General features: G+C 47.7%; 1 protein-coding gene across 2 annotated transcripts; it reads left to right on the forward strand.

The window, feature by feature from the left end:
- Positions 1 to 259: 259 nt before the first annotated feature.
- LOC129857202 (zyxin-like) lies at positions 260 to 25,411 on the forward strand. Of its 2 annotated transcripts, none has more exons than XM_055925228.1 (10): positions 260 to 412; positions 9,638 to 9,927; positions 10,540 to 10,793; positions 11,529 to 11,621; positions 15,353 to 15,919; positions 15,997 to 16,138; positions 20,703 to 20,872; positions 21,016 to 21,194; positions 21,377 to 21,497; positions 22,982 to 25,411. In XM_055925228.1, the coding sequence occupies exons 2-10, from the start codon at positions 9,654 to 9,656 to the stop codon at positions 23,090 to 23,092; spliced, it is 1,911 nt and encodes a 636-aa protein (XP_055781203.1). In that variant the 5' UTR covers positions 260 to 412; positions 9,638 to 9,653; the 3' UTR covers positions 23,093 to 25,411. The 2 variants fall into 2 exon arrangements, with proteins under 2 accessions (XP_055781203.1, XP_055781202.1); XM_055925227.1 differs by lacking the exon at positions 260 to 412 and adding an exon at positions 722 to 1,066.
- Positions 25,412 to 26,078: the final 667 nt, after the last annotated feature.

Genomic DNA, 26,078 nt, shown 5'->3' on the forward strand with positions numbered 1-26,078 from the left:
CTACTGCCTTACAGCAGTTTATGAACAAACACAATGAGAAAGAGAGAGATGTGGTGTTTACATAGTAATATACACATCATGAGAGAAAGTCCAACGAGAAAGAACTTGTTAGGAAGGATGGTGTCATTCCTTTTCCATGGAGAGGGGGAGGAGAGAGAGAGAGAGAGAGAGAGTGGGGAGGAGAGAGATAGAGAGGGGAGGAGAGAGAGAGAGAGAGTGGGGAGGAGAGAGGGAGAGAGAGAGAGGGGAGGGTCTAACAGCTGTAGGGGAACTGAGAGAGAGGGGTAGAGGAAAGTTAACAAGCACACTTTCTGTCTCGGTTTGGATCTACAACTAGGGAAAAGGAGAAGGAAGAGATAGATACTGTACTGTAGGGGAGTGTAATAGTTTGCTCTCCCAACTGCACACATAGGTAAGAACAGATTTTACACTGATTATATGAGTTATTGATAGGTAACAAGTTACAGTTTTTTCCATTTAATAGTGGCAGCACAACTGTTTGACATCTGACAAGTTATCTCTATGAAATATTTTGTAGCTTTATCATTTCGGTCTAAGCAATTGTATAATCAGATTATGCTATGTATAGTTTTGGTGCATTACAGAGTTTCAACATTTAAGAAGATGTATGAAAGAACAATAGCAAAGTGCCTGGTACGATTATTACTCATCTACCGGGGCGGGTGTTCCGCTTTTTAGTCCATTGAGCAGTCCTTATGCAAAGGACGCATTTACAAGTTTACAGCTTTTGAGAGATACGCGCTCGCTCACAACAAAGAAAAATGCGGAAGCTGTAACCGGAAGTACAGTTTAGGAGGAAAAGTTAGCTGGCTGATTAGCCAGACAGACATCTCACATTCCTTGGAAAAATAGACAGGGAAAGGGTGATGGCAACATCAATTTAGGGTACAGATAGACCTACCGTTAAATAATAAATAGGAAGGGGCCGGTTGAGGACGATAAACCGTGTCATCGAAGTAGAGAGAAGCGAGGAAGTAACGTTAGCCCCCTACAACCTCTCTGGCTAGCTACCAACTAGGGAAGCTGCTAGCTAGCAAAAAAATAGGTGAGTGCACAAACTAACTAGCCAGTATTTTTAGATAGATTGCGCTTTTCTATACATTTGCCGTTTTGAAGTTATTTCAACTCTGGGTTGTATGCAGGTGCATACCAGACCAGGGCTATCAATACGGATTGACACACACTGCAATCCTATTGAATCAGGGTTACACAGACTTTATCTAGCTATGACTACAAGGATGATTCATTGATGACTGTCGGGTATTTTGTATATTATGTGTGCTCAGTAGTTCTTAGTTGTCTTGAGCTTAGCAGACATCTATCTACCATAGCTAATCAGAGGCATGTTAAAAGGTGGGTGGGGCGCTAATGCAATACGGTGGATCATGGTTATTCATCAAGTTCCTACCAGCTGTTGTTTCATCCAAAATGGGATTCCATTGTTTCACAAGATGGTTGTCCTCACGCAAACCCACTGACTAAAATGTAAAGAGAGAATATAGATTTAAAACGTTGAGTGCTGTGGTAGTTTTCCAGCCCCATAGACACACATTCAATTAAAGGGAAAATCAGCTCAAACTCTTTTGGTAATGTTGACATTAATCCAAATGTTTTGCATGTCAGCAGTCAAGGTTTCAAGATATTGGACTTTCAAGAGGCAAAGTGTCACCGGTCAAATCAAATGTTATTCGTCACATGCTTCGTAAACAGCAGCTGTAGACTAACTGTGAAATGGGTGGGTATAATTTGTGGAACGTTCCAACAGGAATCTGTTCCAAAACTCCAACAGGAATCTGTTCCAAAAACTTTGTAAAGTACAAGGTTGCCAACAAAGAATGCATACAAAGTAGCATGATCAATTCACTAAGCTAACTAGCTGCCGAATAGGCATCAACTCACCACGTAGCTTATTTTTAATGTTTGTCCATTGGCTACCAGAGTGAGGACAGACATTTTTCAGGATAAATGTGGTGAGTGAAAAAAGTAACGAAATAGCCCACTCCCTACCCGGTATCTTATTCTGCCGCTATACAATTTTGTATGCGTTGTTTGTTGGCAACCTTGTTATTTGACGAAGTTTTTGGAATAGATTCCTGTTGGAACGTTCCACAAATTATACCCACCCCAGTGAAATGCTTACGGGCCCTTCCCAACAATACAGGGAAAATATAGAAAAGTAATAATACACAATGAGTGATGATAACTTAGTTATATACAAAGGGGTACCGAGTCCATGTGCAGGGTACAAGGTAATTGATGTAGATATGTACATATAACTAGGAATAAAGTGACTAGGCAACAGGATAGATAATAAACAGTAGCAGCAGCGTATGTGATGAGTCAAAAAAAGGTAGTGCAAAAAGGGTCAATGCAGATAGTCCGGGAAGCTATTTGGTTAACTATTTAACAGTCTTCTGGCTTGAGGGTAGAAGCTGTTCTGGGTCCTGCTGGTTGCAGATGTGGTGCATCGGTACCGCTTGCCATGCGGTAGTAGAGAGAACAGTCTGACTTGGGAGGCTGGAGTCTTTGATCGTTTTTTGGGCTTTCCACTGATTTTTTTCCTAGTCGCACAGAGCTCCTCATCAGTCGCACTTTAGAGCCCTGAGTGGAATGATGGCACAAACCGACTGGTACCCAGGCTATCCTCATAATACTTAATGCATACCATGTCCCCAAATCTCTCTCCCCTTGTAATTTGTCATTAAACTTGCTTGTTCAGAGTAAAGCAGGCTTGGTCTTACTACGTCTGTGTGCGTGACTGTTTGGGTGGGAGTCTGGGGATTCCATTCACAAGCGTGCCACAGCCATTTGACCTCTATAAGATCACTGTAAGATACAATTAATGTCATACGTCACCCATTCACTCAGTCAGTATAGCCTAACATAGTACTACTGCCACGCTGTGAGGGAGACCCCAGTCCCCTCTGAAAGGCTAGTGACCTGTAAGATCAGACTCAATTAGGAGCGTCGTCAGTGCATGAGTAACTCTCCCAGACAAAGTCAGACAGACAGACAGGCTTCCCAGCTAGAGCTGGGCGTGTCTTTGCATGAAACTCAGTGACAACGATGGAGCTTTAGCAACTGTAGGGTAGTCACTAGATGGCCATGCTAGAGAGGACAACACTGGCGTCAGAGCTGATGAGCAAGTAAGGAAGTATTTTGTTGTTGATTTAGGGCTAGGGTTATGGTAACATTAGGGTCCAAGATAGTGGGGGGATTGATACAGCTACATATCGAGATATTAATTTTGACAATGTATTGTATCGTTTTGACAATATCGCAATATTATCAAATCATTATTTTTCCTTCATAGCTTGTACTCAATCTTTTTTTTAAATAGGGAGACAATTTATTTTCAGCACTATTATTTTCATGATTGATCAAAACTTGTTTTCTCATGGCTCTCTCTTGTCCTTCTGCAGCAGACATATGGTGAGCAGTATGTTTGGAACATTGAGTCGCAATAAAATCACAGTATCGCATCGCGATACATATCGAATCGTGAGAATCGCAATACATATTGTATCGTCACCTAAGTATGGTGATAATATTGTATCGTGAGGTCCCTGGCAATTCCCAGCCCTAGTTCAAGAGTGGCTTTCAGAATCAAGTGCTTCTGCCTGTTTTATACTCCACATCTGGATTCCAAAGCGATCGCCCCCAAGCAGCTTGTTGGCTTGTCACTAGTGTTCTTACTGGTCTGGCACAGTTTCTATTGTTGGTGTTGTCTCTCTCAGGTAAACACAGACAGCCAGTGGTAAAACAACAGTGTACTGTAAGTGTTTAGTGTTATAGTCCCATCCACATCCAACACAGAACGATGCTTCAATCGATGTCTGGGCCTTGGTACCATCTCAAATATCATCTCCTCTACCACATGAATTGTCTTCTAAACCTCCTTTGTAGACCGACGACCAACCGACCATGTGGAAATCAGAACGCACTCGATAAGCTATGAGCTATTATTCACAGGAGATGGTTTGCATGAGTTTAGCACTCTCTCTGCACACATGATGTCGCCTCACAGCCAGGCTGTAAAACTAGTTAAGATGATGAAATACAGACCGTGGTGATGTCATCCAACTGAAATAAGAGGAGGGAGATTTGGGGGGGGGGGGGGGCAGATTGGAGACAGAGGGAAAGGAAAAAGCCGACCATGGTGTTGATGATGTCATTCAACTGAAGTTCCAAACGTTCTCACCATGGTTCTCATCATCTCTGGATCCAATTCCACAATGGTTTTCTTTAGTTAGGCTGAGGGGACTGTCCGGGAGGAGCCTGCAGCTGACCTCACCATATAAAACCATTAGCCAGGTCTACAGCCACATGGAATCTGTGGGGAATGTTTTTTGTCAATGCCTTTACAGTTGGCTGAGTAGTGAATGAAATAATACATCATAAAAAAGAACTTGACTTATGTAGGATGACGTTTATAGCGGTATTTGGTTTTTTAATTCCTCAAATAGGGTGGTCTATTTCCAGGGGCACCATGAGGAACGTTTGCACCTAGCATGTCTCAGTCCCGTGACTGTCTCATGCATTATCCCCAGAGCTTTTCTACAGTAGGCTAATATAATGAGACACTTTAAAATGAGAACACTAGAACCAATAAGCCTAGTTCTCTGCCTCCACTTAGTGTAGAGCGCTGGCTCTCTAGAAAGATAGAAGGCCTTTAGATCAAAGCCTAGTAATATTTCCCTCACAACTGAACAGTCTGCTGCTATCCAATGCACTGGCCCTCATTAGCAGAGGTTTCAACAGGGTTCTATTGGCCAAGGAGAGCAGGTGTCTGTCTGACTGAGGATATTACAGGGGAGGTCTGCTCTGCTTGATGCAGGCTCTTTCTTTCATCACAGAGAGGAGACAACGCTTTGTCAGTGGAGCGTTGGACTCTTACTAGGTTGGACTTTTACAGCCAGTTTCCAAGACCACTTTGTGTGTCTGTTTGTCCCCCCCTCTTTCCATCTGTTCTAGTCCCACTGGTGTTTTCTAAATAAGACAGCTAGCCTACAGGCTATAGCAAGCTGTGCTAGGGCGGGCAACCAGATTGGTTGATGTCCCCTTTGGTCATTTGCCTTTAATATTTCATCCTGCTCTTCTTTGCATTATTTAACAGTAAGTCCATTTTGAAAATAGAAAAGTGAAGATTTAGCAGTTTGTGGCTTTTTGTTGCTCACTTTGAAGGGTCTTGAGTGCAAATATGATAACTTCTCTCTTTGGATTCTTGTCAGTATTTTAACTTTTAAAGTAAGAAGTTATGAGTAAAATGTAGAAAACGCTGTGTTTTACAGAGGATCCTAACAAACAAAGTTAGATTACTTCCTGTATTTTTTTCTTCATACTGTGTTGAGGCCTGAGTCAGCATATCAGGAACACTTTCACCCACTGTTGATGTCTTTGTCTTGTCAGAACTTGTGTCCAGGCCCCCAAGTCACAGCTACATGCAATGTAGAACCCTCATTTTCAAACTGAAAAACTATACTGTCCAGTGAAAATCTCACTTTTTAACGTTTATATTCTGTTAATTCGTCCTATACTCGCAATTGTGACCAAAGCATAAATTGGAGAAAAAAACACTTTCAAAATCCCAAATCCAACTTGTATCACACAGACCCTTTAAAAAACCTACCTCCAACTTGTATCACACAGACCCTTTAAAAAACCTACCTCCAACTTGTATCACCCAGATCCTTTAAAAAACCTACCTCCAACTTGTATCACACAGACCCTTTAAAAAACCTACCTCCAACTTGTATCACCCAGACCCTTTAAAAAACCTACCTCCAACTTGTATCACACAGACCCTTTAAAAAACCTACCTCCAACTTGTATCACACAGACCCTTTAAAAAGGTGCCTGCTATTTACTCCTAGAACATGGTGTCATCTTGGCTCATTGGCTGAGCTTGAGAGTCAGCATTCTACTTGCGTTAATATTTTTAATGACCGGTATACACCATCCACACCATTCTGTCGTTGGGGTACACCCACACCATTCTGTCGTTGGGGTACACCCACACCATTCTGTCGTTGGGGTACACCCACACCATTCTGTCGTTGGGGTACACCCACACCATTCTGTCGTTGGGGTACACCCACACCATTCTGTCGTTGGGGTACACCCACACCATTCTGTCGTTGGGGTACACCCACACCATTCTGTCGTTGGGGTACACCCACACCATTCCAACACAGAAAAGCTGCTTTTTAACCTACTTAATAAAAATGAAATAACCATTTCACTCATATTATAGGTAATATTTCGTAGAAATCTGGTAACACTGGGAAGGAAGTTACATTAGGTTTCTTATGAAACTGACATGGCGTAACATTATAGTCAAGCCTGAGTGGTAAATGATTACCCGTCTAAAGGCTGATTCTGATCATGGAGGAAAGAAATCGTTCACCCGCATCACAAACCCACATCGGAGCATGTACTAGGCTAGTTCTGGGGCGCTGCTTTTCCTTCCAAAACAAACAAGGCCTGAGGAAACCCATGTATATTATCACCATTGTAATGGTTCCTAAATATGTTGTTGCTCTGTGATCTAACAAAAGCATTTCACATTATGGACAAAACCATGTTTCTAGACATAATTAGACCCATTAGGCTTATTCATGATCCAGCAGTGAGGCACTGACTAGGACCCATCATTGCCATTATATTTATTTATTTAACCTTTATTTAAGTAGGCAAGTCAGTTAAGAACAAATTCTTATTTACAATGACGGCCTACACCGCCCAAACCTGGACAACGCTGGGCCAATTGTTTGCTGCCCTACGGGACTCGCAATCACGGCCGATTGTGATACAGCCTAGATTTTAACCAGGGTGTCTGTAGTGACGCTGCGCCACTCGGGAGCCCGAGTACAGTGCATTCGGAAAGTATTCAGGCACCATGACTTTTTCCACATTTTGTTACGTTACAGCCTTATTCTAAAATGTATTAAATATTTTTTCCCCCCATCAATCTACACACAATACCCCATAATGACAAAGCTAAAACAGGTTTTTAGAAATGTTTGCTAATTTATTCAAGATAAAAATCTGAAATATCACGTTTACATAAGTATTCAGACCGTTTACTCAGTACTTTGTTGAAGCACCTTTGGCAGGGATTACAGCCTCGAGTTTTATTGGGTATGACGCTACAAGCTTGGCACAGCTGTATTTGGGGAGTTTCCCCCATTCTTCTCTGCAGATCCTCTCAAGCTATGTCGGGTTGGATGGGGAGCGTTGCTGCACAGCTATTTTCAGGTCTCTCCAGAGATGTTCGATTGGGTTCAAGTCCGGACTCTGGCTGGGCCACTCAAGGACATTTAGAAACTTTTCTTGGCTGTGTGCTTAGGGTCGTTGTCCTGTTGGAAGTTGAACCTTCGCTCCAGTCTGAGGTCCTGAGCGCTCTTGAGCAGGTTTTCATCAAGGATCTCTCTGTACTTCGTTCATCTTTCCCTCAATCCTGACTAGTCTCCCAGTCTCTGCCACTGAAATACATCCTCACAACATGATGCTGCCACCACCATGCTTAACCATAGAGATGGTGTCAGTTTTCCTCCAGATGTGACGCTTGGCATTCATGCCAAAGATTTCAATCTTGGTTTTATCAGACGAGAGAATCTTGTTTATCATGGTCTGAGAGTCCTTTATGTGCTTTTTGGCAAACTTCAAGCGGGCTGTTACGTACCTTTTACTGAGGAGTGGCTTCCGTCTGGCCTCTCTACCATAAAGTTGTCCTTCTGATGGTTCTCCCGTCTCCACAGAGGAACTCTGGAGCTCTGTCAGTGACCATCGGAGGCCCTTCTCCCCCAATTGCTCAGTTTGGCCGGGTGGCCAGCTCTAGGAAGAGTCTTGGTGGTTCCAAACTTCTTCCATTTTAAGAATGATAGAGGCCACTGTGTTCTTGGGGACCTTCAATGCTGCAGAAATGTTTTGGTTCCATTCCCCAGATCTGTACCTCAACGCAATCCTGTCTCGGAGCTCTATGGACAATTCCTTCCACCTCATGGCTTGGTTTTTGCTCTGACATGCACTGTCAACTGTGGGCCCTTATGTAGACAGGTGTGTACCTTTCCAAATCATGTCCAATCGAGTGAATTTACCACAGGTGGACGCCAATAAAGTTGTAGAAACGTCTTAAGGATGATCAATGGAAACAGGATGCACCTGAGCTCAATTTCGAGTCTCATAGCAAAGGGTCTGAATACTTATTTACAGAAGGTATGTCTGTTTCTTATTTTTCATTTTTTTTAACATTTGCAAAAATGTAAAAATAAACGGTTTTCCTTTGTAATTATGGGGTATTGTAACATAACAAAATGTGGAAAGGGGAATTAGTTTGAATGCACTGTATACTCTGTAGGGCACTATAACAGCCTAGAGTCTAGCTGAAAGTAACGTTAGACATGTACTGAGGAAGAAACCAAGAGAGGTCCTGAGAGACAGGGCCTCGTCTCTGTTTAACCAGGGGTCACCTACAGGGCCTCGTCTCTGTTTAACCAGGGGTCACCTACAGGGCCTCGTCTCTGTTTAACCAGGGGTCACCTACAGGGCCTCGGCTCTGTTTAACCAGGGGTCACCTACAGGGCCTCGTCTCTGTTTAACCAGGGGTCACCTACAGGGCCTCGTCTCTGTTTAACCAGGGGTCACCTACAGGGCCTCGTCTCTGTTTAACCAGGGGTCACCTACAGGGCCTCGTCTCTGTTTAACCAGGGGTCACCTACAGGGCCTCGTCTCTGTTTAACCAGGGGTCACCTACAGGGCCTCGTCTCTGTTTAACCAGGGGTCACCTACAGGGCCTCGTCTCTGTTTAACCAGGGGTCACCTACAGGGCCTCGTCTCTGTTTAACCAGGGGTCAACTACAGGGCCACAGGAGATTGGGCAATCTGAGATAGAGCCGCTGTGGTATCATCAACATTTTTAACCACAAACACGCGAGGTAAATATTTGAGCTAACCCGTTGAATGACCCTCTCCTTGACGTAGCTCACATGAACATGTTATGATGGTTTTACCCGTCTCAGGTCCGACCCGGTCATCCCTATAGTAAACCATGCTGTAGTTCTCAACTGTTTTTATTACAATGACAAGTTTCATACTGAGAGTTGACCTTGAAGCAGCTATAAGTGCTGCTATGGTTACGGTATGCCTCTCTCCATACTGAGCCTAAGGAGTGGCTAGTGTGTATTTACAATCTAGGGCGAGGTACTGTGTAAAGCAGCCAAGATCTTTCAGAGGTGTGTGTGTGCATGCATGCTTTGGAGGTTCTCTCCTGTAGTTTGGCTGCAGTTTTGTTAGATCCTTTGTTGATGTGTCCCCACTAATTCACCAAAGAGAAATATCCCCCTATTGTTTCAAAAGCTCTGTGTGCTCACCTCAGATAAGCTAATGCTCTATGGTTCATTTCTATATCAAAGGTTTATTTTATCTTTGCTGTTATCCTTTCTACAGCTGGCCTCCAGGTTTGCTAGACCTCCTCTGTAAAACATCTCTTTAAGTTGGCAGCCTCCTTACAGCTCATTTGAGTTTGTGTTGATTTGGATGGATTGTGTTTGTCCTCTTCTAAATCGTCGTAATGAACCAATATTGTCATAAACAACAGCTGTCCTCCTCTCCTCAGACAGTAAAAAGACAACATGGCTGACTCCAGCGGCAGTAAACCCTTCATGGTGACGTCCTCTATCAACCTCAAAGTCACCACCCCCTCCTTCTACAACCAGCCAAAGAAGTTTGCCTCAGTCAACCCGCCACGCCCCAAAAGCCAGTCCGACCCGTCGCCTTCCCCGGGCTCAACTCCTCCATCAGGTCCCTCTCCTCCCCCCAGTCTGGTCTCCTCAACACGCGGTGTCGGCACAGCTGTCATTGGTCGAGTTGGAGTGATGCCTCCACCCCCACCATCGCTCTGCGAAGGTGATTGGCCGTTTTTGTTTGTCATTTTGTAAACATTTATCCCATGCATCTAGTTGTCTGGTTCAATGTGACCCCTAACTCCTTCACTTGAGCTCTTTCCCTTCACAGTGCAGATGTGAGGTAACTGGATAGGTGTAAAACATATGGTGGTAGAGGTTAGGGGAAGTGGCTAGGGGTTGTTTTAGGACCAGACTTACAAGTATTTAACTTTGTTTCTGATTAAACAAGGATGTTGGATCCCAGAGTTTGAGCCTGGTGTTAGCAACCCAACAGATTGGTAGACTGCAACATGGCCCATATCCCGTCAATGAAACTCGCCTTTCCTGTTTCTCACACACTCTAATCACTGCATTTAAAGGGATATTGCGAGATTCTGGCAATTAAGCTGTTTTTCTACTTACCCACCTACTTATCCCTTTAAGTCTATTTTCTTGACAGTATCATTTCACTGTCTCTGTGTGTAGAAACTGTATTGTCATGGAGTTCCCTGAATGAATGTCTGGGTGGGTGCAGTGATTAGATGACAGGTTTTCAATGAATTATAGAACGTTTAGAAACCATTTGATTGCCATGCCTTTGTTTTAATCAATCACCCCTCCCCGTTTCTATTAGACTTCCCGCCCCCTCCTCCTCCATTGGACGATGAGCTGCCAGCCCCTCCCCCCAATTGTGCAACCACACCTCCAGCCTCTGATGCCCCTCCCCCTGCCTTCCCTCCCCCTCCTGCGGTGGATGACCTCCCCCCCACCCCGCCTGAGGAGAATGCCTGTCTCCCGCGTTCCCCGTCTCCCCCTCCTCCACCACCCCCGCCCCCTCTCCCAGTCTCTGGTTCCAGCAGTGTCCCCAGTGCTGGGGAGAACTTTCAGGTGAGTCTGGGTTACTAATCATAAGAATGGAATGCGTTTTGTATTATAAACTGGGTGGTTTGAGCCCTGAATGCTGATTGGCTGACAGCTGTGGTATATCAGACCATATACCACGGGTATGACAACATTTATTTTTACTGCTCTAATTACGTTGGTAACCAGTTTATAATAGCAATAATGCACCTCGGGGGTTTGTGGTATATGGCCAATATAACACGAATAAGGGCTGTGTCCGGGCACTCCGCGCTTTGTCGTGACTAAGAACATCCCTTGGCCGTGGTATATTGGCCATATACCACACCCCCCCGTGCCTTAATGCTTAAATATAGAACTTTCCATAAGGTCCCAAAGCACTTGTCATTGTATTGGTGTAGTTGTGTTGGATGACGGCCTGAACTCTCATCCACACATCTACTACCATGGTGGATGTCCCCAGTAAGCAGATGTGGAAGTGTATTGCCTAACCTGATGTGAGTGCTTAAGTTCTGATCCATGCAAATCAGTTACATTCTGTTCTATCAGTACACTTCTGTGCACATTCCCCATTGACACAAGTGTATGATTTAGGTGGCAGTTGGAGGTTGCTACATTTTAAGTCAAGATTCAGCCTCTTGATAAACAATCATCCTCTCTCTCTCTCTCTCATTATTTCTCACTCTTTCACAATCCCTCACTCTGTGTGTCTGTCCCTTTCCCCTCCCCTCTCTCCCTCCCCCTTCTTTCTCACTCCCACAGCGTCTGGAAAAGCAGACTAGTTTTGACAAACAGCTGGGCTCTCTGACTGACCTGCTGTCTGAGATGGAGACCAGAGGACCCTTCAACCCCAAGGTACAGAGAAGGACAAGTATTTCGTATACTGTAAAGCGTCGTATAATGTAGAGCGTCATAACTGAATGTAACAGAAGACTACAGTAGACACAGTATGACATAGAGAGATTAGGAAAGACTTGGGACTGAGAAGATGGAGGGGAATAAATGTAGGAGTAGGGAGGGGAATAAATGTAGGAGTAGGGAGGGGAATAAATGTAGGAGTAGGGAGGGGAATAAATGTAGGAGTAGGGAGGGGAATAAATGTAGGAGTAGGGAGGGGAATAAATGTAGGAGTGGGGAGGGGAATAAATGTAGGAGTAGGGAGGGGCATAAATGTAGGAGTGGGGAGGGGAATAAATGGAGGAGTGGGGAGGGGGAATAAATGGAGGAGTGGGGAGGGGGAATAAATGGAGGAGTGGGGAGGGGGAATAAATGGAGGAGTGGGGAGGGGGAATAAATGGAGGAGTGGGGAGGGGGAATAAATGGAGGAGTGGGGAGGGGAAATAAATGGAGGAGTGGGGAGGGGGAATAAATGGAGGAGTGGGGAGGGGGAATAAATGGAGGAGTGGGGAGGGGGAATAAATGGAGGAGTGGGGAGGGGGAATAAATGGAGGAGTGGGGAGGGGGAATAAATGGAGGAGTGGGGAGGGGGAATAAATGGAGGAGTGGGGAGGGGGAATAAATGGAGGAGTGGGGAGGGGGAATAAATGGAGGAGTGGGGAGGGGGAATAAATGGAGGAGTGGGGAGGGGGAATAAATGGAGGAGTGGGGAGGGGGAATAAATGGAGGAGTGGGGAGGGGGAATAAATGGAGGAGTGGGGAGGGGGAATAAATGGAGGAGTGGGGAGGGGGAATAAATGGAGGAGTGGGGAGGGGGAATAAATGGAGGAGTGGGGAGGGGGAATAAATGGAGGAGTGGGGAGGGGGAATAAATGGAGGAGTGGGGAGGGGAATAAATGGAGGAGTGGGGAGGGGGAATAAATGGAGGAGTGGGGAGGGGGAATAAATGGAGGAGTGGGGAGGGGGAATAAATGGAGGAGTGGGGAGGGGGAATAAATGGAGGAGTGGGGAGGGGGAATAAATGGAGGAGTGGGGAGGGGGAATAAATGGAGGAGTGGGGAGGGGGAATAAATGGAGGAGTGGGGAGGGGGAATAAATGGAGGAGTGGGGAGGGGGAATAAATGGAGGAGTGGGGAGGGGGAATAAATGGAGGAGTGGGGAGGGGGAATAAATGGAGGAGTGGGGAGGGGGAATAAATGGAGGAGTGGGGAGGGGGAATAAATGGAGGAGTGGGGAGGGGGAATAAATGGAGGAGTGGGGAGGGGAATAAATGGAGGAGTGGGGAGGGGAGTAAAAGACCAGAGGAAAAAAGAGAGGAGACGTTGACTCATAGAAGTTTGAATAAAGGGGCCTCCAAAGTAGAGAGAAGGAGGGGGAGGGGGGGGGAAAGCAGGTCAGGAGAAACCGCCAGGCTGTTTTGTGTCTGTTCAGGTTGATGGCTCTAAGATGAGTAAGCTGTTTGTTATTGCACACAGACAGACAATGAGAGAGTGATGCACAAAAACAGAGGAAGTGAGTGATGCAGAGAAACTCACACTGAATGATGTATATAAAGAAAGATGGAGATGAGAACAGAAAGGGGGACCAAGCAAGACCGAGAGAGTGGTACATAATGCATACTCCTGTGTGTGTGGGGCCAAGCCAGACCGAGAGAGAGAGAGTTGTGATCAGGCCTGTGTGTGTGGGGCCAAGCCAGACTGAGAGAGAGAGTTGTGATCAGGCCTGTGTGTGTGGGGCCAAGCCAGACCGAGAGAGAGAGAGTTGTGATCAGGCCTGTGTGTGTGGGGCCAAGCCAGACCGAGAGAGAGTTGTGATCAGGTCTGTGTGTGTGGGGCCAAGCCAGACCGAGAGAGAGAGTTGTGATCAGGCCTGTGTGTGTGGGGCCAAGCCAGACCGAGAGAGAGTTGTGATCAGGCCTGTGTGTGTGGGGCCAAGCCAGAGAGAGAGAAAGAGTTGTGATCAGGCCTGTGTGTGTGGGGCCAAGCCAGACCGAGAGAGAGAGAGTTGTGATCAGGCCTGTGTGTGTGGGGCCAAGCCAGACCGAGAGAGAGAGAGTTGTGATCAGGCCTGTGTGTGTGGGGCCAAGCCAGACCGAGAGAGAGAGAGTTGTGATCAGGCCTGTGTGTGTGGGGCCAAGCCAGACAGAGAGAGAGTTGTGATCAGGCCTGTGTGTGTGGGGCCAAGCCAGACCGAGAGAGAGAGTTGTGATCAGGCCTGTGTGTGTGGGGCCAAGCCAGACCGAGAGAGAGTTGTGATCAGGCCTGTGTGTGTGGGGCCAAGCCAGAGAGAGAGAAAGAGTTGTGATCAGGCCTGTGTGTGTGGGGCCAAGCCAGACCGAGAGAGAGAGAGAGAGTTGTGATCAGGCCTGTGTGTGTGGGGCCAAGCCAGAGAGAGAGAGAGTTGTGATCAGGCCTGTGTGTGTGGGGCCAAGCCAGAGAGAGAGAGAGTTGTGATCAGGCCTGTGTGTGTGGGGCCAAGCCAGACAGAGAGAGAGTTGTGATCAGGCCTGTGTGTGTGGGGCCAAGCCAGACAGAGAGAGAGTTGTGATCAGGCCTGTGTGTGTGGGGCCAAGCCAGACCGAGAGAGAGAGAGTTGTGATCAGGCCTGTGTGTGTGGGGCCAAGCCAGACCGAGAGAGAGAGTTGTGATCAGGCCTGTGTGTGTGGGGCCAAGCCAGACCGAGAGAGAGTTGTGATCAGGCCTGTGTGTGTGGGGCCAAGCCAGACCGAGAGAGAGTTGTGATCAGGCCTGTGTGTGTGGGGCCAAGCCAGACTGAGAGAGAGAGAGTTGTGATCAGGCCTGTGTGTGTGTGGGGCCAAGCCAGACTGAGAGAGAGAGAGTTGTGATCAGGCCTGTGTGTGTGGGGCCAAGCCAGACTGAGAGAGAGAGAGTTGTGATCAGGCCTGTGTGTGTGGGGCCAAGCCAGACTGAGAGAGAGAGAGTTGTGATCAGGCCTGTGTGTGTGGGGCCAAGCCAGACAGAGAGAGAGAGAGAGTTGTGATCAGGCCTGTGTGTGTGGGGCCAAGCCAGACTGAGAGAGAGAGAGTTGTGATCAGGCCTGTGTGTGTGGGGCCAAGCCAGACTGAGAGAGAGAGAGTTGTGATCAGGCCTGTGTGTGTGGGGCCAAGCCAGACTGAGAGAGAGAGTTGTGATCAGGCCTGTGTGTGTGGGGCCAAGCCAGCGGGGAAACAGCCATAAATGGAGAGTGTTTTTATCCTCCTGGGAGGAACTGGATCAGAACAGAGAAATGTTGGCACAAGCTCTTGATAAAAATGTCAGAGACAGATTACTACTGATGAGCTCAAGTTCCCCTGTATGACTCAGAGCCTGTGCTTTGTGGAAGTTGAACATTTGATACGATTGAAAATCGCTAACTGCAAACATTTTGTGTTTTTTTATTCTGTACTTGAATGATACAAATAGCCGTTTTCACAGTTCCTAAAAACACAGCCGGCTTGTTAAGTAGTGTGGATGGTTTAGAATGTTTCAAATAGTACTGTATAGAACATTGTATTTTCAACTGGAAAACTTCCAAAATAGCTGGAGGGGCACTCAGTTCCTAATGCTTTTAGTCTAAAAGTAGGTTTGAGTCCATGCAACAGCTTGTTGTTCTGTGTCGTCTCATAGTTCTCTTCAGTTGTTCAGTACATATAGCCTGTAATGTTTTCTTATCTGATCTTGTCTCCCCAGTTGCCCAGTCAGTACTCAGCTCCTCCTCCTCCTGCCCCCAAGCCTGCAGGTCCTCCCCCCACTGCTCCCAAGCCCAACCTCTCCTTCCTCCCCCCTCCAGAGATGGGAGACAAGCCCCCTCCCGCTCCCTGGGCCGAGGAGCTCAAACTCCGAACGACACACAGACAAGCCAATAACCCTACATCCGCCCCAGTTCCTGCTCCTGCCCCACAGCCATTTGCTAAAGCACCAGTTGTGGCTCCTAAGGCTTTTGGGGGCATGAAAACGGGGACGTCCGTGCCTCCTGTGGGGCTGAAGAACCAGAACCACGCTCCGGCTCCATTTGGTGTTGCTCCTAAACCTTCCCCTGCAGCCAGCTCCTTCCCTCCTCCTCCTGCCGCTCCTCCTGCCCCACCAACCAACAAAGTGGCTCCCCCAGCCTTCAATCACTCAAAGCCCTCTTCCATTGACTCTCAGATGACTGTGAGCCCGCCCCCTCCTGCTCCCGTGCCCCCTCCTCAGCCCAAAGCGATGACATCACCACCCTCTTCTTACAGCCAGCCAATGAAATCTCCCCCTTCATCAAAGGTATGTTAGGAGACCCTTTAGGGTGAGTGTGTGTGTTTAGTACTCCCCCTGTTAAATGTGTGTTTTCTGTCCCCCAGCCCTCGCCCCCTGGGCCTGTCTCTGTCCCAGGTGGAGGTGTTCCTCTCTCCATGAGGGAGGTGGAGGAGCTGGAGAGAATGACCAATGCATTCATCAAAGACATGGACACACACGCTCCCGTCATCACCTCAGCACCTACAGGTACACACACACGCTCCCGTCATCACCTCAGCACCTACAGGTACACACACCCTCCACTCATCACCTCAGCACCTACAGGTACACACACACGCTCCCGTCATCACCTCAGCACCTACAGGTACACACACGCTCCCGTCATCACCTCAGCACCTACAGGTACACACACACGCTCCCGTCATCACCTCAGCACCTACAGGTACACACACACGCTCCCGTCATCACCTCAGCATCTACAGGTACACACACACGCTCCCGTCATCACCTCAGCATCTACAGGTACACACACACCCTCCCGTCATCACCTCAGCATCTACAGGTACACACACACGCTCCCGTCATCACCTCAGCACCTACAGGTACACACACACGCTCCCGTCATCACCTCAGCATCTACAGGTACACACACACGCTCCCGTCATCACCTCAGCATCTACAGGTACACACACACGCTCCCGTCATCACCTCAGCACCTACAGGTACACACACACGCTCCCGTCATCACCTCAGCACCTACAGGTACACACACACGCTCCCGTCATCACCTCAGCACCTACAGGTACACACACACGCTCCCGTCATCACCTCAGCACCTACAGGTACACACACACGCTCCCGTCATCACCTCAGCATCTACAGGTACACACACACGCTCTCGTCATCACCTCAGCACCTACAGGTACACACACGCTCCCGTCATCACCTCAGCACCTACAGGTACACACACACGCTCCCGTCATCACCTCAGCACCTACAGGTACACACACACGCTCCCGTCATCACCTCAGCATCTACAGGTACACACACACGCTCCCGTCATCACCTCAGCACCTACAGGTACACACACACGCTCCCGTCATCACCTCAGCACCTACAGGTACACACACACGCTCCCGTCATCACCTCAGCATCTACAGGTACACACACACGCTCCCGTCATCACCTCAGCATCTACAGGTACACACACACGCTCCCGTCATCACCTCAGCACCTACAGGTACACACACACCCTCCCGTCATCACCTCAGCACCTACAGGTACACACACACGCTCCCGTCATCACCTCAGCACCTACAGGTACACACACACGCTCCCGTCATCACCTCAGCACCTACAGGTACACACACACGCTCCCGTCATCACCTCAGCACCTACAGGTACACACACACCCTCCGTTCAGCACCTACAGGTACACACACGCTCCCGTCATCACCTCAGCACCTACAGGTACACACACACGCTCCCGTCATCACCTCAGCATCTACAGGTACACACACGCTCCCGTCATCACCTCAGCACCTACAGGTACACACACACGCTCCCGTCATCACCTCAGCACCTACAGGTACACACACACCCTCCCGTCATCACCTCAGCACCTACAGGTACACACACACGCTCCCGTCATCACCTCAGCATCTACAGGTACACACACACGCTCCCGTCATCACCTCAGCACCTACAGGTACACACACACGCTCCCGTCATCACCTCAGCACCTACAGGTACACACACACGCTCCCGTCATCACCTCAGCATCTACAGGTACACACACACGCTCCCGTCATCACCTCAGCACCTACAGGTACACACACACCCTCCGCTCATCACCTCAGCACCTACAGGTACACACACACGCTCCCGTCATCACCTCAGCATCTACAGGTACACACACACGCTCCCGTCATCACCTCAGCACCTACAGGTACACACACACGCTCCCGTCATCACCTCAGCACCTACAGGTACACACACACCCTCCGTTCAGCACCTACAGGTACACACACGCTCCCGTCATCACCTCAGCACCTACAGGTACACACACACCCTCCGTTCAGCACCTACAGGTACACACACGCTCCCGTCATCACCTCAGCACCTACAGGTACACACACACGCTCCCGTCATCACCTCAGCATCTACAGGTACACACACACGCTCCCGTCATCACCTCAGCATCTACAGGTACACACACACGCTCCCGTCATCACCTCAGCACCTACAGGTACACACACACGCTCCCGTCATCACCTCAGCACCTACAGGTACACACACACGCTCCCGTCATCACCTCAGCACCTACAGGTACACACACACGCTCCCGTCATCACCTCAGCACCTACAGGTACACACACACGCTCCCGTCATCACCTCAGCACCTACAGGTACACACACACGCTCCCGTCATCACCTCAGCATCTACAGGTACACACACACGCTCCCGTCATCACCTCAGCACCTACAGGTACACACACACGCTCCCGTCATCACCTCAGCACCTACAGGTACACACACACCCTCCCGTCATCACCTCAGCACCTACAGGTACACACACACGCTCCCGTCATCACCTCAGCATCTACAGGTACACACACACGCTCCCGTCATCACCTCAGCACCTACAGGTACACACACACCCTCCCGTCATCACCTCAGCACCTACAGGTACACACACGCTCCCGTCATCACCTCAGCATCTACAGGTACACACACACGCTCCCGTCATCACCTCAGGACCTACAGGTACACACACACCCTCCCGTCATCACCTCAGCACCTACAGGTACACACACACGCTCCCGTCATCACCTCAGCACCTACAGGTACACACACACGCTCCCGTCATCACCTCAGCACCTACAGGTACACACACACGCTCCCGTCATCACCTCAGCACCTACAGGTACACACACACCCTCCGTTCAGCACCTACAGGTACACACACACCCTCCGTTCAGCACCTACAGGTACACACACACCCTCCGTTCAGCACCTACAGGTACACACACACCCTCCGTTCAGCACCTACAGGTACACACACACCCTCCGTTCAGCACCTACAGGTACACACACACCCTCCGTTCAGCACCTACAGGTACACACACACCTTCCACTCATCACCTCAGCACCTACAGGTACACACACACCCTCCGCTCATCACCTCAGCACCTACAGGTACACACACACCCTCCACTCATCACCTCAGCACCTACAGGTACACACACACACTCCGCTCATCACCTCAGCACCTACAGGTACACACACACCCTCCGCTCATCACCTACAGGTACACACACACCCTCCACTCATCACCTCAGCACCTACAGGTACACACACACCCTCCGCTCATCACCTCAGCACCTACAGGTACACACACACCCTCCACTCATCACCTCAGCACCTACAGGTACACACACACACTCCGCTCATCACCTCAGCACCTACAGGTACACACACACCCTCCGCTCATCACCTACAGGTACACACACACCCTCCACTCATCACCTCAGCACCTACAGGTACACACACACCCTCCACTCATCACCTCAGCACCTACAGGTACACACACACCCTCCGCTCATCACCTCAGCACCTACAGGTACACACACACCCTCCGCTCATCACCTCAGCACCTACAGGTACACACACACCCTCCGCTCATCACCTCAGCACCTACAGGTACACACACACCCTCCGCTCATCACCTACAGGTACACACACACACCCTCCGCTCATCACCTCAGCACCTACAGGTACACACACACCCTCCGCTCATCACCTCAGCACCTACAGGTACACACACACCCTCCGCTCATCACCTCAGCACCTACAGGTACACACACACCCTCCACTCATCACCTCAGCACCTACAGGTACACACACACCCTCCACTCATCACCTCAGCACCTACAGGTACACACACACCCTCCGCTCATCACCTCAGCACCTACAGGTACACACACACCCTCCGCTCATCACCTACAGGTACACACACACCCTCCACTCATCACCTCAGCACCTACAGGTACACACACACCCTCCGCTCATCACCTCAGCATCTACAGGTACATGTTAAGTTCATGTTTTAAGTATCCCTATATTTCTGTTATAACGGGGCTATCACTCAGTCAAGAGTGCGCATGCGCAGGAAGTCTAGTCGTTGATGGACCTAGCCTCGAGTGTGATGGCTACTTGTAGTGTGTTCATATAGTAGAGTAAACGTTGTTAAACTGGAACCTTGTCGTTGTGTCATTTCGAGTTAACACTACACACACACCCTCCGTTCATCACCTCAGCACCTACAGGTACACACACACCCTCCGTTCATCACCTACACTAGTAATGTTTCATACTACCATACCCATCGTGTCAGAATGAACACTCTATTATCAGAGCGTCATTATCTTGTCCAGTTCCTGCCTGACAACACTCTTTCTCAGTATGCTATTGGTTCTGATGGTCTGGGCTGTAGTTCTAATAGTCTGGGCTGGGGTGCTGATGGGCTGGCCTGGGGTTTTGATGGGCTGGGGGGCTGATTGGCCTTTCATCAAAATGATTGATCAGTGTAATTAGGCAGTAAGGAGCCTCCTCCCTCCTCTCTCTCATTGGTGCTAGACCAGTGTGTCTGTGGTAATGACTTAATGACTGTATGGAATAGGACTGGCTGGGCTCTGCCTCTGTCAGCATCAACCAACTCTTATCCCCTCTCTCTTCCCCCTCTCCCTTTCCACCTTCTCTCTCTCCTCATCTCTCTCCTCTCTCCCTCTCTCCTCTCTCTCTCTTTCAGAGGTATGTGGTAAGTGTGGTGAGGCTCTGTCTCGTTCCCAGCCTGCAGTGAGAGCCATGAACAAACTCTTCCACTCTGACTGTTTCTGCTGTATGAGCTGCCATCGCCCCCTGCAGGGCATGCAGTTCTACGACAAGGACGGGACGCCACAGTGTGACGACTGCTACACCGTGAGTGCACACATGTACACACACACACACACACACAGCAATTACATGCACAAAAAGCTTACAGTAATTAATTAACTCTCACACACAAAGACATGTAACTTGTTTGCTCTCTCTGCCACCCTCCTGTCTGTGTGTCTCTACAGAGTTCTCTGGCGGTGTGTTCTCGGTGCGGGGAGCGTATTACAGACCGTGTGTTGAAGGCGGTGGGCCAGTGTTTCCATGCCCATTGTTTCCGCTGCTGCACCTGCGCCTGCAGCCTGGAGGGGGCGCCCTTCATCACCGACGACAACAACAACCCATACTGTGTCCCAGACTACCACAGGTATGGCCTCATCTCCTTGTCTTTCTCTCTGTCTCTCTCAGGTATTGTCCTGTGTGTGTGTGTGTGTGTGTGTGTGTGTGTGTGTGTGTGTGTGTGTGTGTGTGTGTGTGTGTGTGTGTGTGTGTGTGTGTGTGTGTGTGTGTGGTACAGGTCTAATGTCCTCTCTGTTCCCCTGCCTGTAGGCGTTTCTCTCCCCTGTGTGTGAGCTGTAATGAGCCCATAGTTCCTGACGCCGGCAGTCAAGAGACCGTCAGAGTCGTGGCCCTCGACAAGAACTTTCACCTCAAGTGCTACCGCTGTGAGGTAAGGACAACAGACCTGCTACATCTAAAGTACTACCGCTGTGAGGTAAGGACAACAGACCTGCTACATCTAAAGTACTACCGCTGTGAGGTAAGGACAACAGACCTGCTACATCTAAAGTACTACCGCTGTGAGGTAAGGACAACAGACCTGCTACATCTAAAGTACTACCGCTGTGAGGTAAGGACAACAGACCTGCTACATCTAAAGTACTACCGCTGTGAGGTAAGGACAACAGACCTGCTACATCTAAAGTACTACCGCTGTGAGGTAAGGACAACAGACCTGCTACATCTAAAGTACTACCGCTGTGAGGTAAGGACAACAGACCTGCTACATCTAAAGTACTACCGCTGTGAGGTAAGGACAACAGACCTGCTACATCTAAAGTACTACCGCTGTGAGGTAAGGACAACAGACCTGCTACATCTAAAGTACTACCGCTGTGAGGTAAGGACAACAGACCTGCTACATCTAAAGTACTACCGCTGTGAGGTAAGGACAACAGACCTGCTACATCTAAAGTACTACCGCTGTGAGGTAAGGACAACAGACCTGCTACATCTAAAGTACTACCGCTGTGAGGTAAGGACAACAGACCTGCTACATCTAAAGTACTACCGCTGTGAGGTAAGGACAACAGACCTGCTACATCTAAAGTACTACCGCTGTGAGGTAAGGACAACAGACCTGCTACATCTAAAGTACTACCGCTTTGAGGTAAGGACAACAGACCTGCTACATCTAAAGTACTACCGCTGTGAGGTAAGGACAACAGACCTGCTACATCTAAAGTACTACCGCTGTGAGGTAAGGACAACAGACCTGCTACATCTAAAGTACTACCGCTGTGAGGTAAGGACAACAGACCTGCTACATCTAAAGTACTACCGCTGTGAGGTAAGGACAACAGACCTGCTACATCTAAAGTACTACCGCTGTGAGGTAAGGACAACAGACCTGCTACATCTAAAGTACTACCGCTGTGAGGTAAGGACAACAGACCTGCTACATCTAAAGTACTACCGCTGTGAGGTAAGGACAACAGACCTGCTACATCTAAAGTACTACCGCTGTGAGGTAAGGACAACAGACCTGCTACATCTAAAGTACTACCGCTGTGAGGTAAGGACAACAGACCTGCTACATCTAAAGTACTACCGCTTTGAGGTAAGGACAACAGACCTGCTACATCTAAAGTACTACCGCTGTGAGGTAAGGACAACAGACCTGCTACATCTAAAGTACTACCGCTGTGAGGTAAGGACAACAGACCTGCTACATCTAAAGTACTACCGCTGTGAGGTAAGGACAACAGACCTGCTACACATCTAGTGCCAGATGTAAAGATAAACTCCTGAAGATGTATTATAAAGAGCTGGTTAAATATCTTAACAGTTTGAATGATGTCCCCCGAGTGTTTTGGATGTAAATGTTTTCCAGTGACCTTCTGCACATCCTGAAGTCTCTCTTCCTGGTTGCAGGATTGTTCCCGCCCCCTCTCCATAGAGGCGGATGCAGACGGCTGCTACCCATTGGACGGCAGGATCCTGTGCATGAAGTGCCACACCCAGCGGGCCAAGGCTATGCAGTGATTGGTGGACACATCTGTTATTCAAGTCAAACTTTGAACCAAATCCAAGACAGGATCCATTCAGCTTCCAGCGTTCCGTCTTTGAAACAGGGCTTTACTTGTGCGCTGTGTATGATTTCATGAGTGAACGCGAGCATGTTTGCATGCAGATGTCGTTATGTCTCTCCTCTTTCTGCTTATCCCCCCTCTCAGTCCAGAGGTAATGTACTGCACTGAGATAGACTTCCTCCTCCTCTCCCCGCCCCCTCCCCTTGTGTTAATGCCAGTGTTATCAAGGCCATTTTTTGTTTACGCTAAAATTCCCAGCATGACTTGCACAAGTATAGCTTAGTCATGGGCTGTGTCCCAACAGTCAAAGATGGTTTCCTCTCCTCTTCTCTCTCCACTGATAGGAAAACATGTTGAGAAGGTTTCAGCCATACAACTTTGATTTGTCTTTCACTTTTCAGTGGTACGGAAGGAAAGGAGTGGAACTATTTCTGAGTATTTGAGACATAGTAACAGTAGTTTAGTGTAACCCCCTGACCCCAGTGCACGAGGAGTTGAACAAAAGTTTAAGGTGGACTAATTCATGTTCCACTGCACCTCCCATAGGGCTGAGCTCTGGTGGGCTGGTGGCACCTGAAGCACTTTGGGAGTTGTAGTGCCTGCAAACATACAAGTTGCTTAACTGCCTTTAGAAAGTGCTTTCTACAGAACTACATATCCCATCAGACATGATGTAGCAGAGCAGTGAGCTATGGGAAATGTAGTTCCTCTTGGGCTAAAAACTGAGTGCAAAAAACAAACAAAAATATGTGAATGTCGCTCTCGTTTGTTTTTGTTGTGTGCGTTTGTTGCTTTATAGGCATGCATAGCTACAGATCACTGTCGGTTACTCTCACCAGTTTATCAAGCACAGAATGAGGGTACAATACGATCAAAATGACCATTTATTTCTTTGTCAAAAGAATAGAAGATTTAAGATCATGATTAGAGACACTACCAAGAACAAAGGTCAAAAGATTGCCAAGCACAGATTCCATTCCTATGATCTCCTCATGTTAAATAGAGTGCTGTAGGTTAAAGAGGACCGCATGGCTTAGAACAGAAACTACGCTCCAGGCAGAAGTTGCTCTTAACCGCTAGGATCAGATTACCCTATCCCTAATCTTAATTTAAAGGGGATGGAGGGAAAACATCAGATCCTGGATCAGTAGTTAGGGGCAACTTCCAGGACCTATAGTATAATCCTATCATCCTCAATGAAGCGCTCTTGAACGCATACTTATCTAGTGGGCAGGCGAGTTACGATATCTAATGAGTAACATAGGTATAGAGATATTACCTCTCATTCATTCAATTCACCTAAAGGTAAACTCATGGATATTTGCACTATACACCTGCATTTACAAATGCTTAGTATTTTGGGCATTTACAGCTCTCTGAATAACATAATAGAACTGACTCTGAATCAGGGTTTTAACTATTAGAAACATGCAGCAGATCAAATGGCCAGTCTGTTTTCCAGTAGAGTTTAGTATGTCATTGACCGTAGCAGCAGCATGTAGATCAAACCAATACAGTTCAAGGTGTTGGTAACACGTCACTCAAACGCATCACACTTTAAATTCACTGCCTTTGTTTTTGTGGAATTCACTTCAATTTTTAATCATGTTTTTTGTGTGCTTTACACAGTATATTGTTCCTCTTCCTTTCTTATAATACTCCAATGAATACCACTGTTTCCATTATTCAGCTTAGTGTTCTGTTGTGTCTCAATATCAGTTATATTTACTCTGCTTGTAATCTTACCATACTGTATTTCATTGATAAGTACTTATTTTCAGTGATTTTTCTGTGAAACTTGGTGAGTTGCCATTTACACCCTAGTATTCCTCTCTCTCCTGTTCAGACTGGTTTGACATCAAACACCCATCCTTATACATTCCTCAGTCTGGCATAGCAACACAACCCTAATGACCAAACTAACATCCTAAACCATTTGGCCAAATACGACTCAATATGCATGTTATCTGGGTCGTCGGTATCATCTTTAGTATTCTCAGTTTTCGTTTTTTTATTTGCACACATGATTCCACCTTTGTGACCATGCCTTTGTCTTCACTGTCAGACCATTGGTGTGTGATGATGCCTTCAAAAACACCACTTTGCTCACTTATTTAATGATGATTGCCTTGTTCTTTTCATATAGTTCTTATAAATTTCTCTTATATTTGTGTGTATGTTTACAGTTCCAAACATGCCAACATTAATTACATGTCATTCTTTTTCTTCTTTAATTTTACTGTACTCAAAATAAAACTGCTAATTGTCTAAATCCTGTGTGGTTTTATTGTGCCTGTTTGGCATTTGCAATAATTAAGTGTCTTCCTTCCTGGAAGTTATTGTTCAGTATTGTCCTCATTCTCTCACATCAAATACAGTATTTCTCTCTCTCTCTTCATCCATGTGACGTGTCCTCCACTATGCTATCAGTGACGTGTTCCATTGCCAGTTGACCTCTAGAACACCCCCGCTCTCTATCCATTCATACCAGACCCTCTGCTGCACTGATAGTGACGTGGGTAGACGGCTGTGTAAGCACTGTTTTTGCTTTTGAGAAAATGTTTGTCCTCTCGATGCAGGTTAACAATGTGTCCTCTTAACGGTGTGACTTTTTCTGTGTTTCAGAGTTGGGCTGATTTTATTGGCTCTGTACCGACCTGTTGCTTAAGGACATTATATTCTTACATAATTACATTTGAATGATGTTTGAGTTAAAACTTAGTCATTTTAGGGTTGTGGATTGAAGAGGATTCCTCCTACACATCAAACACACCCACGTGCATGTCACAGTCTAAATGGATCCACAGTGCCACCTGATAATGTAGCAGAGAGAGAGGTAGGCTGCCAGGTCAACTCTGTTTATCAGAACGTCGGAGGAGGAGGAGGAGAGAAGTAAGTGATGAAAGAAGATAGAGAGATGAGATGACAGCTGGCTGATG

The sequence above is a fragment of the Salvelinus fontinalis genome, chromosome 6, assembly GCF_029448725.1.
Source record: "Salvelinus fontinalis isolate EN_2023a chromosome 6, ASM2944872v1, whole genome shotgun sequence".
In the NCBI taxonomy this organism is placed as follows: domain Eukaryota; kingdom Metazoa; phylum Chordata; class Actinopteri; order Salmoniformes; family Salmonidae; genus Salvelinus; species Salvelinus fontinalis.

Bases quoted from the DNA above. Each gene is read 5' to 3' on its own strand.
- LOC129857202 (XM_055925228.1), top strand. From the start codon at position 9,654: ATGGCTGACTCCAGCGGCAGTAAACCCTTCATGGTGACGTCCTCTATC. The intron at 15,920-15,996 runs GTATGTTAGGAG...TCTGTCCCCCAG, and splicing joins AATCTCCCCCTTCATCAAAG to CCCTCGCCCCCTGGGCCTGT. The intron at 21,195-21,376 runs GTATGGCCTCAT...CCCTGCCTGTAG, and splicing joins TGTGTCCCAGACTACCACAG to GCGTTTCTCTCCCCTGTGTG.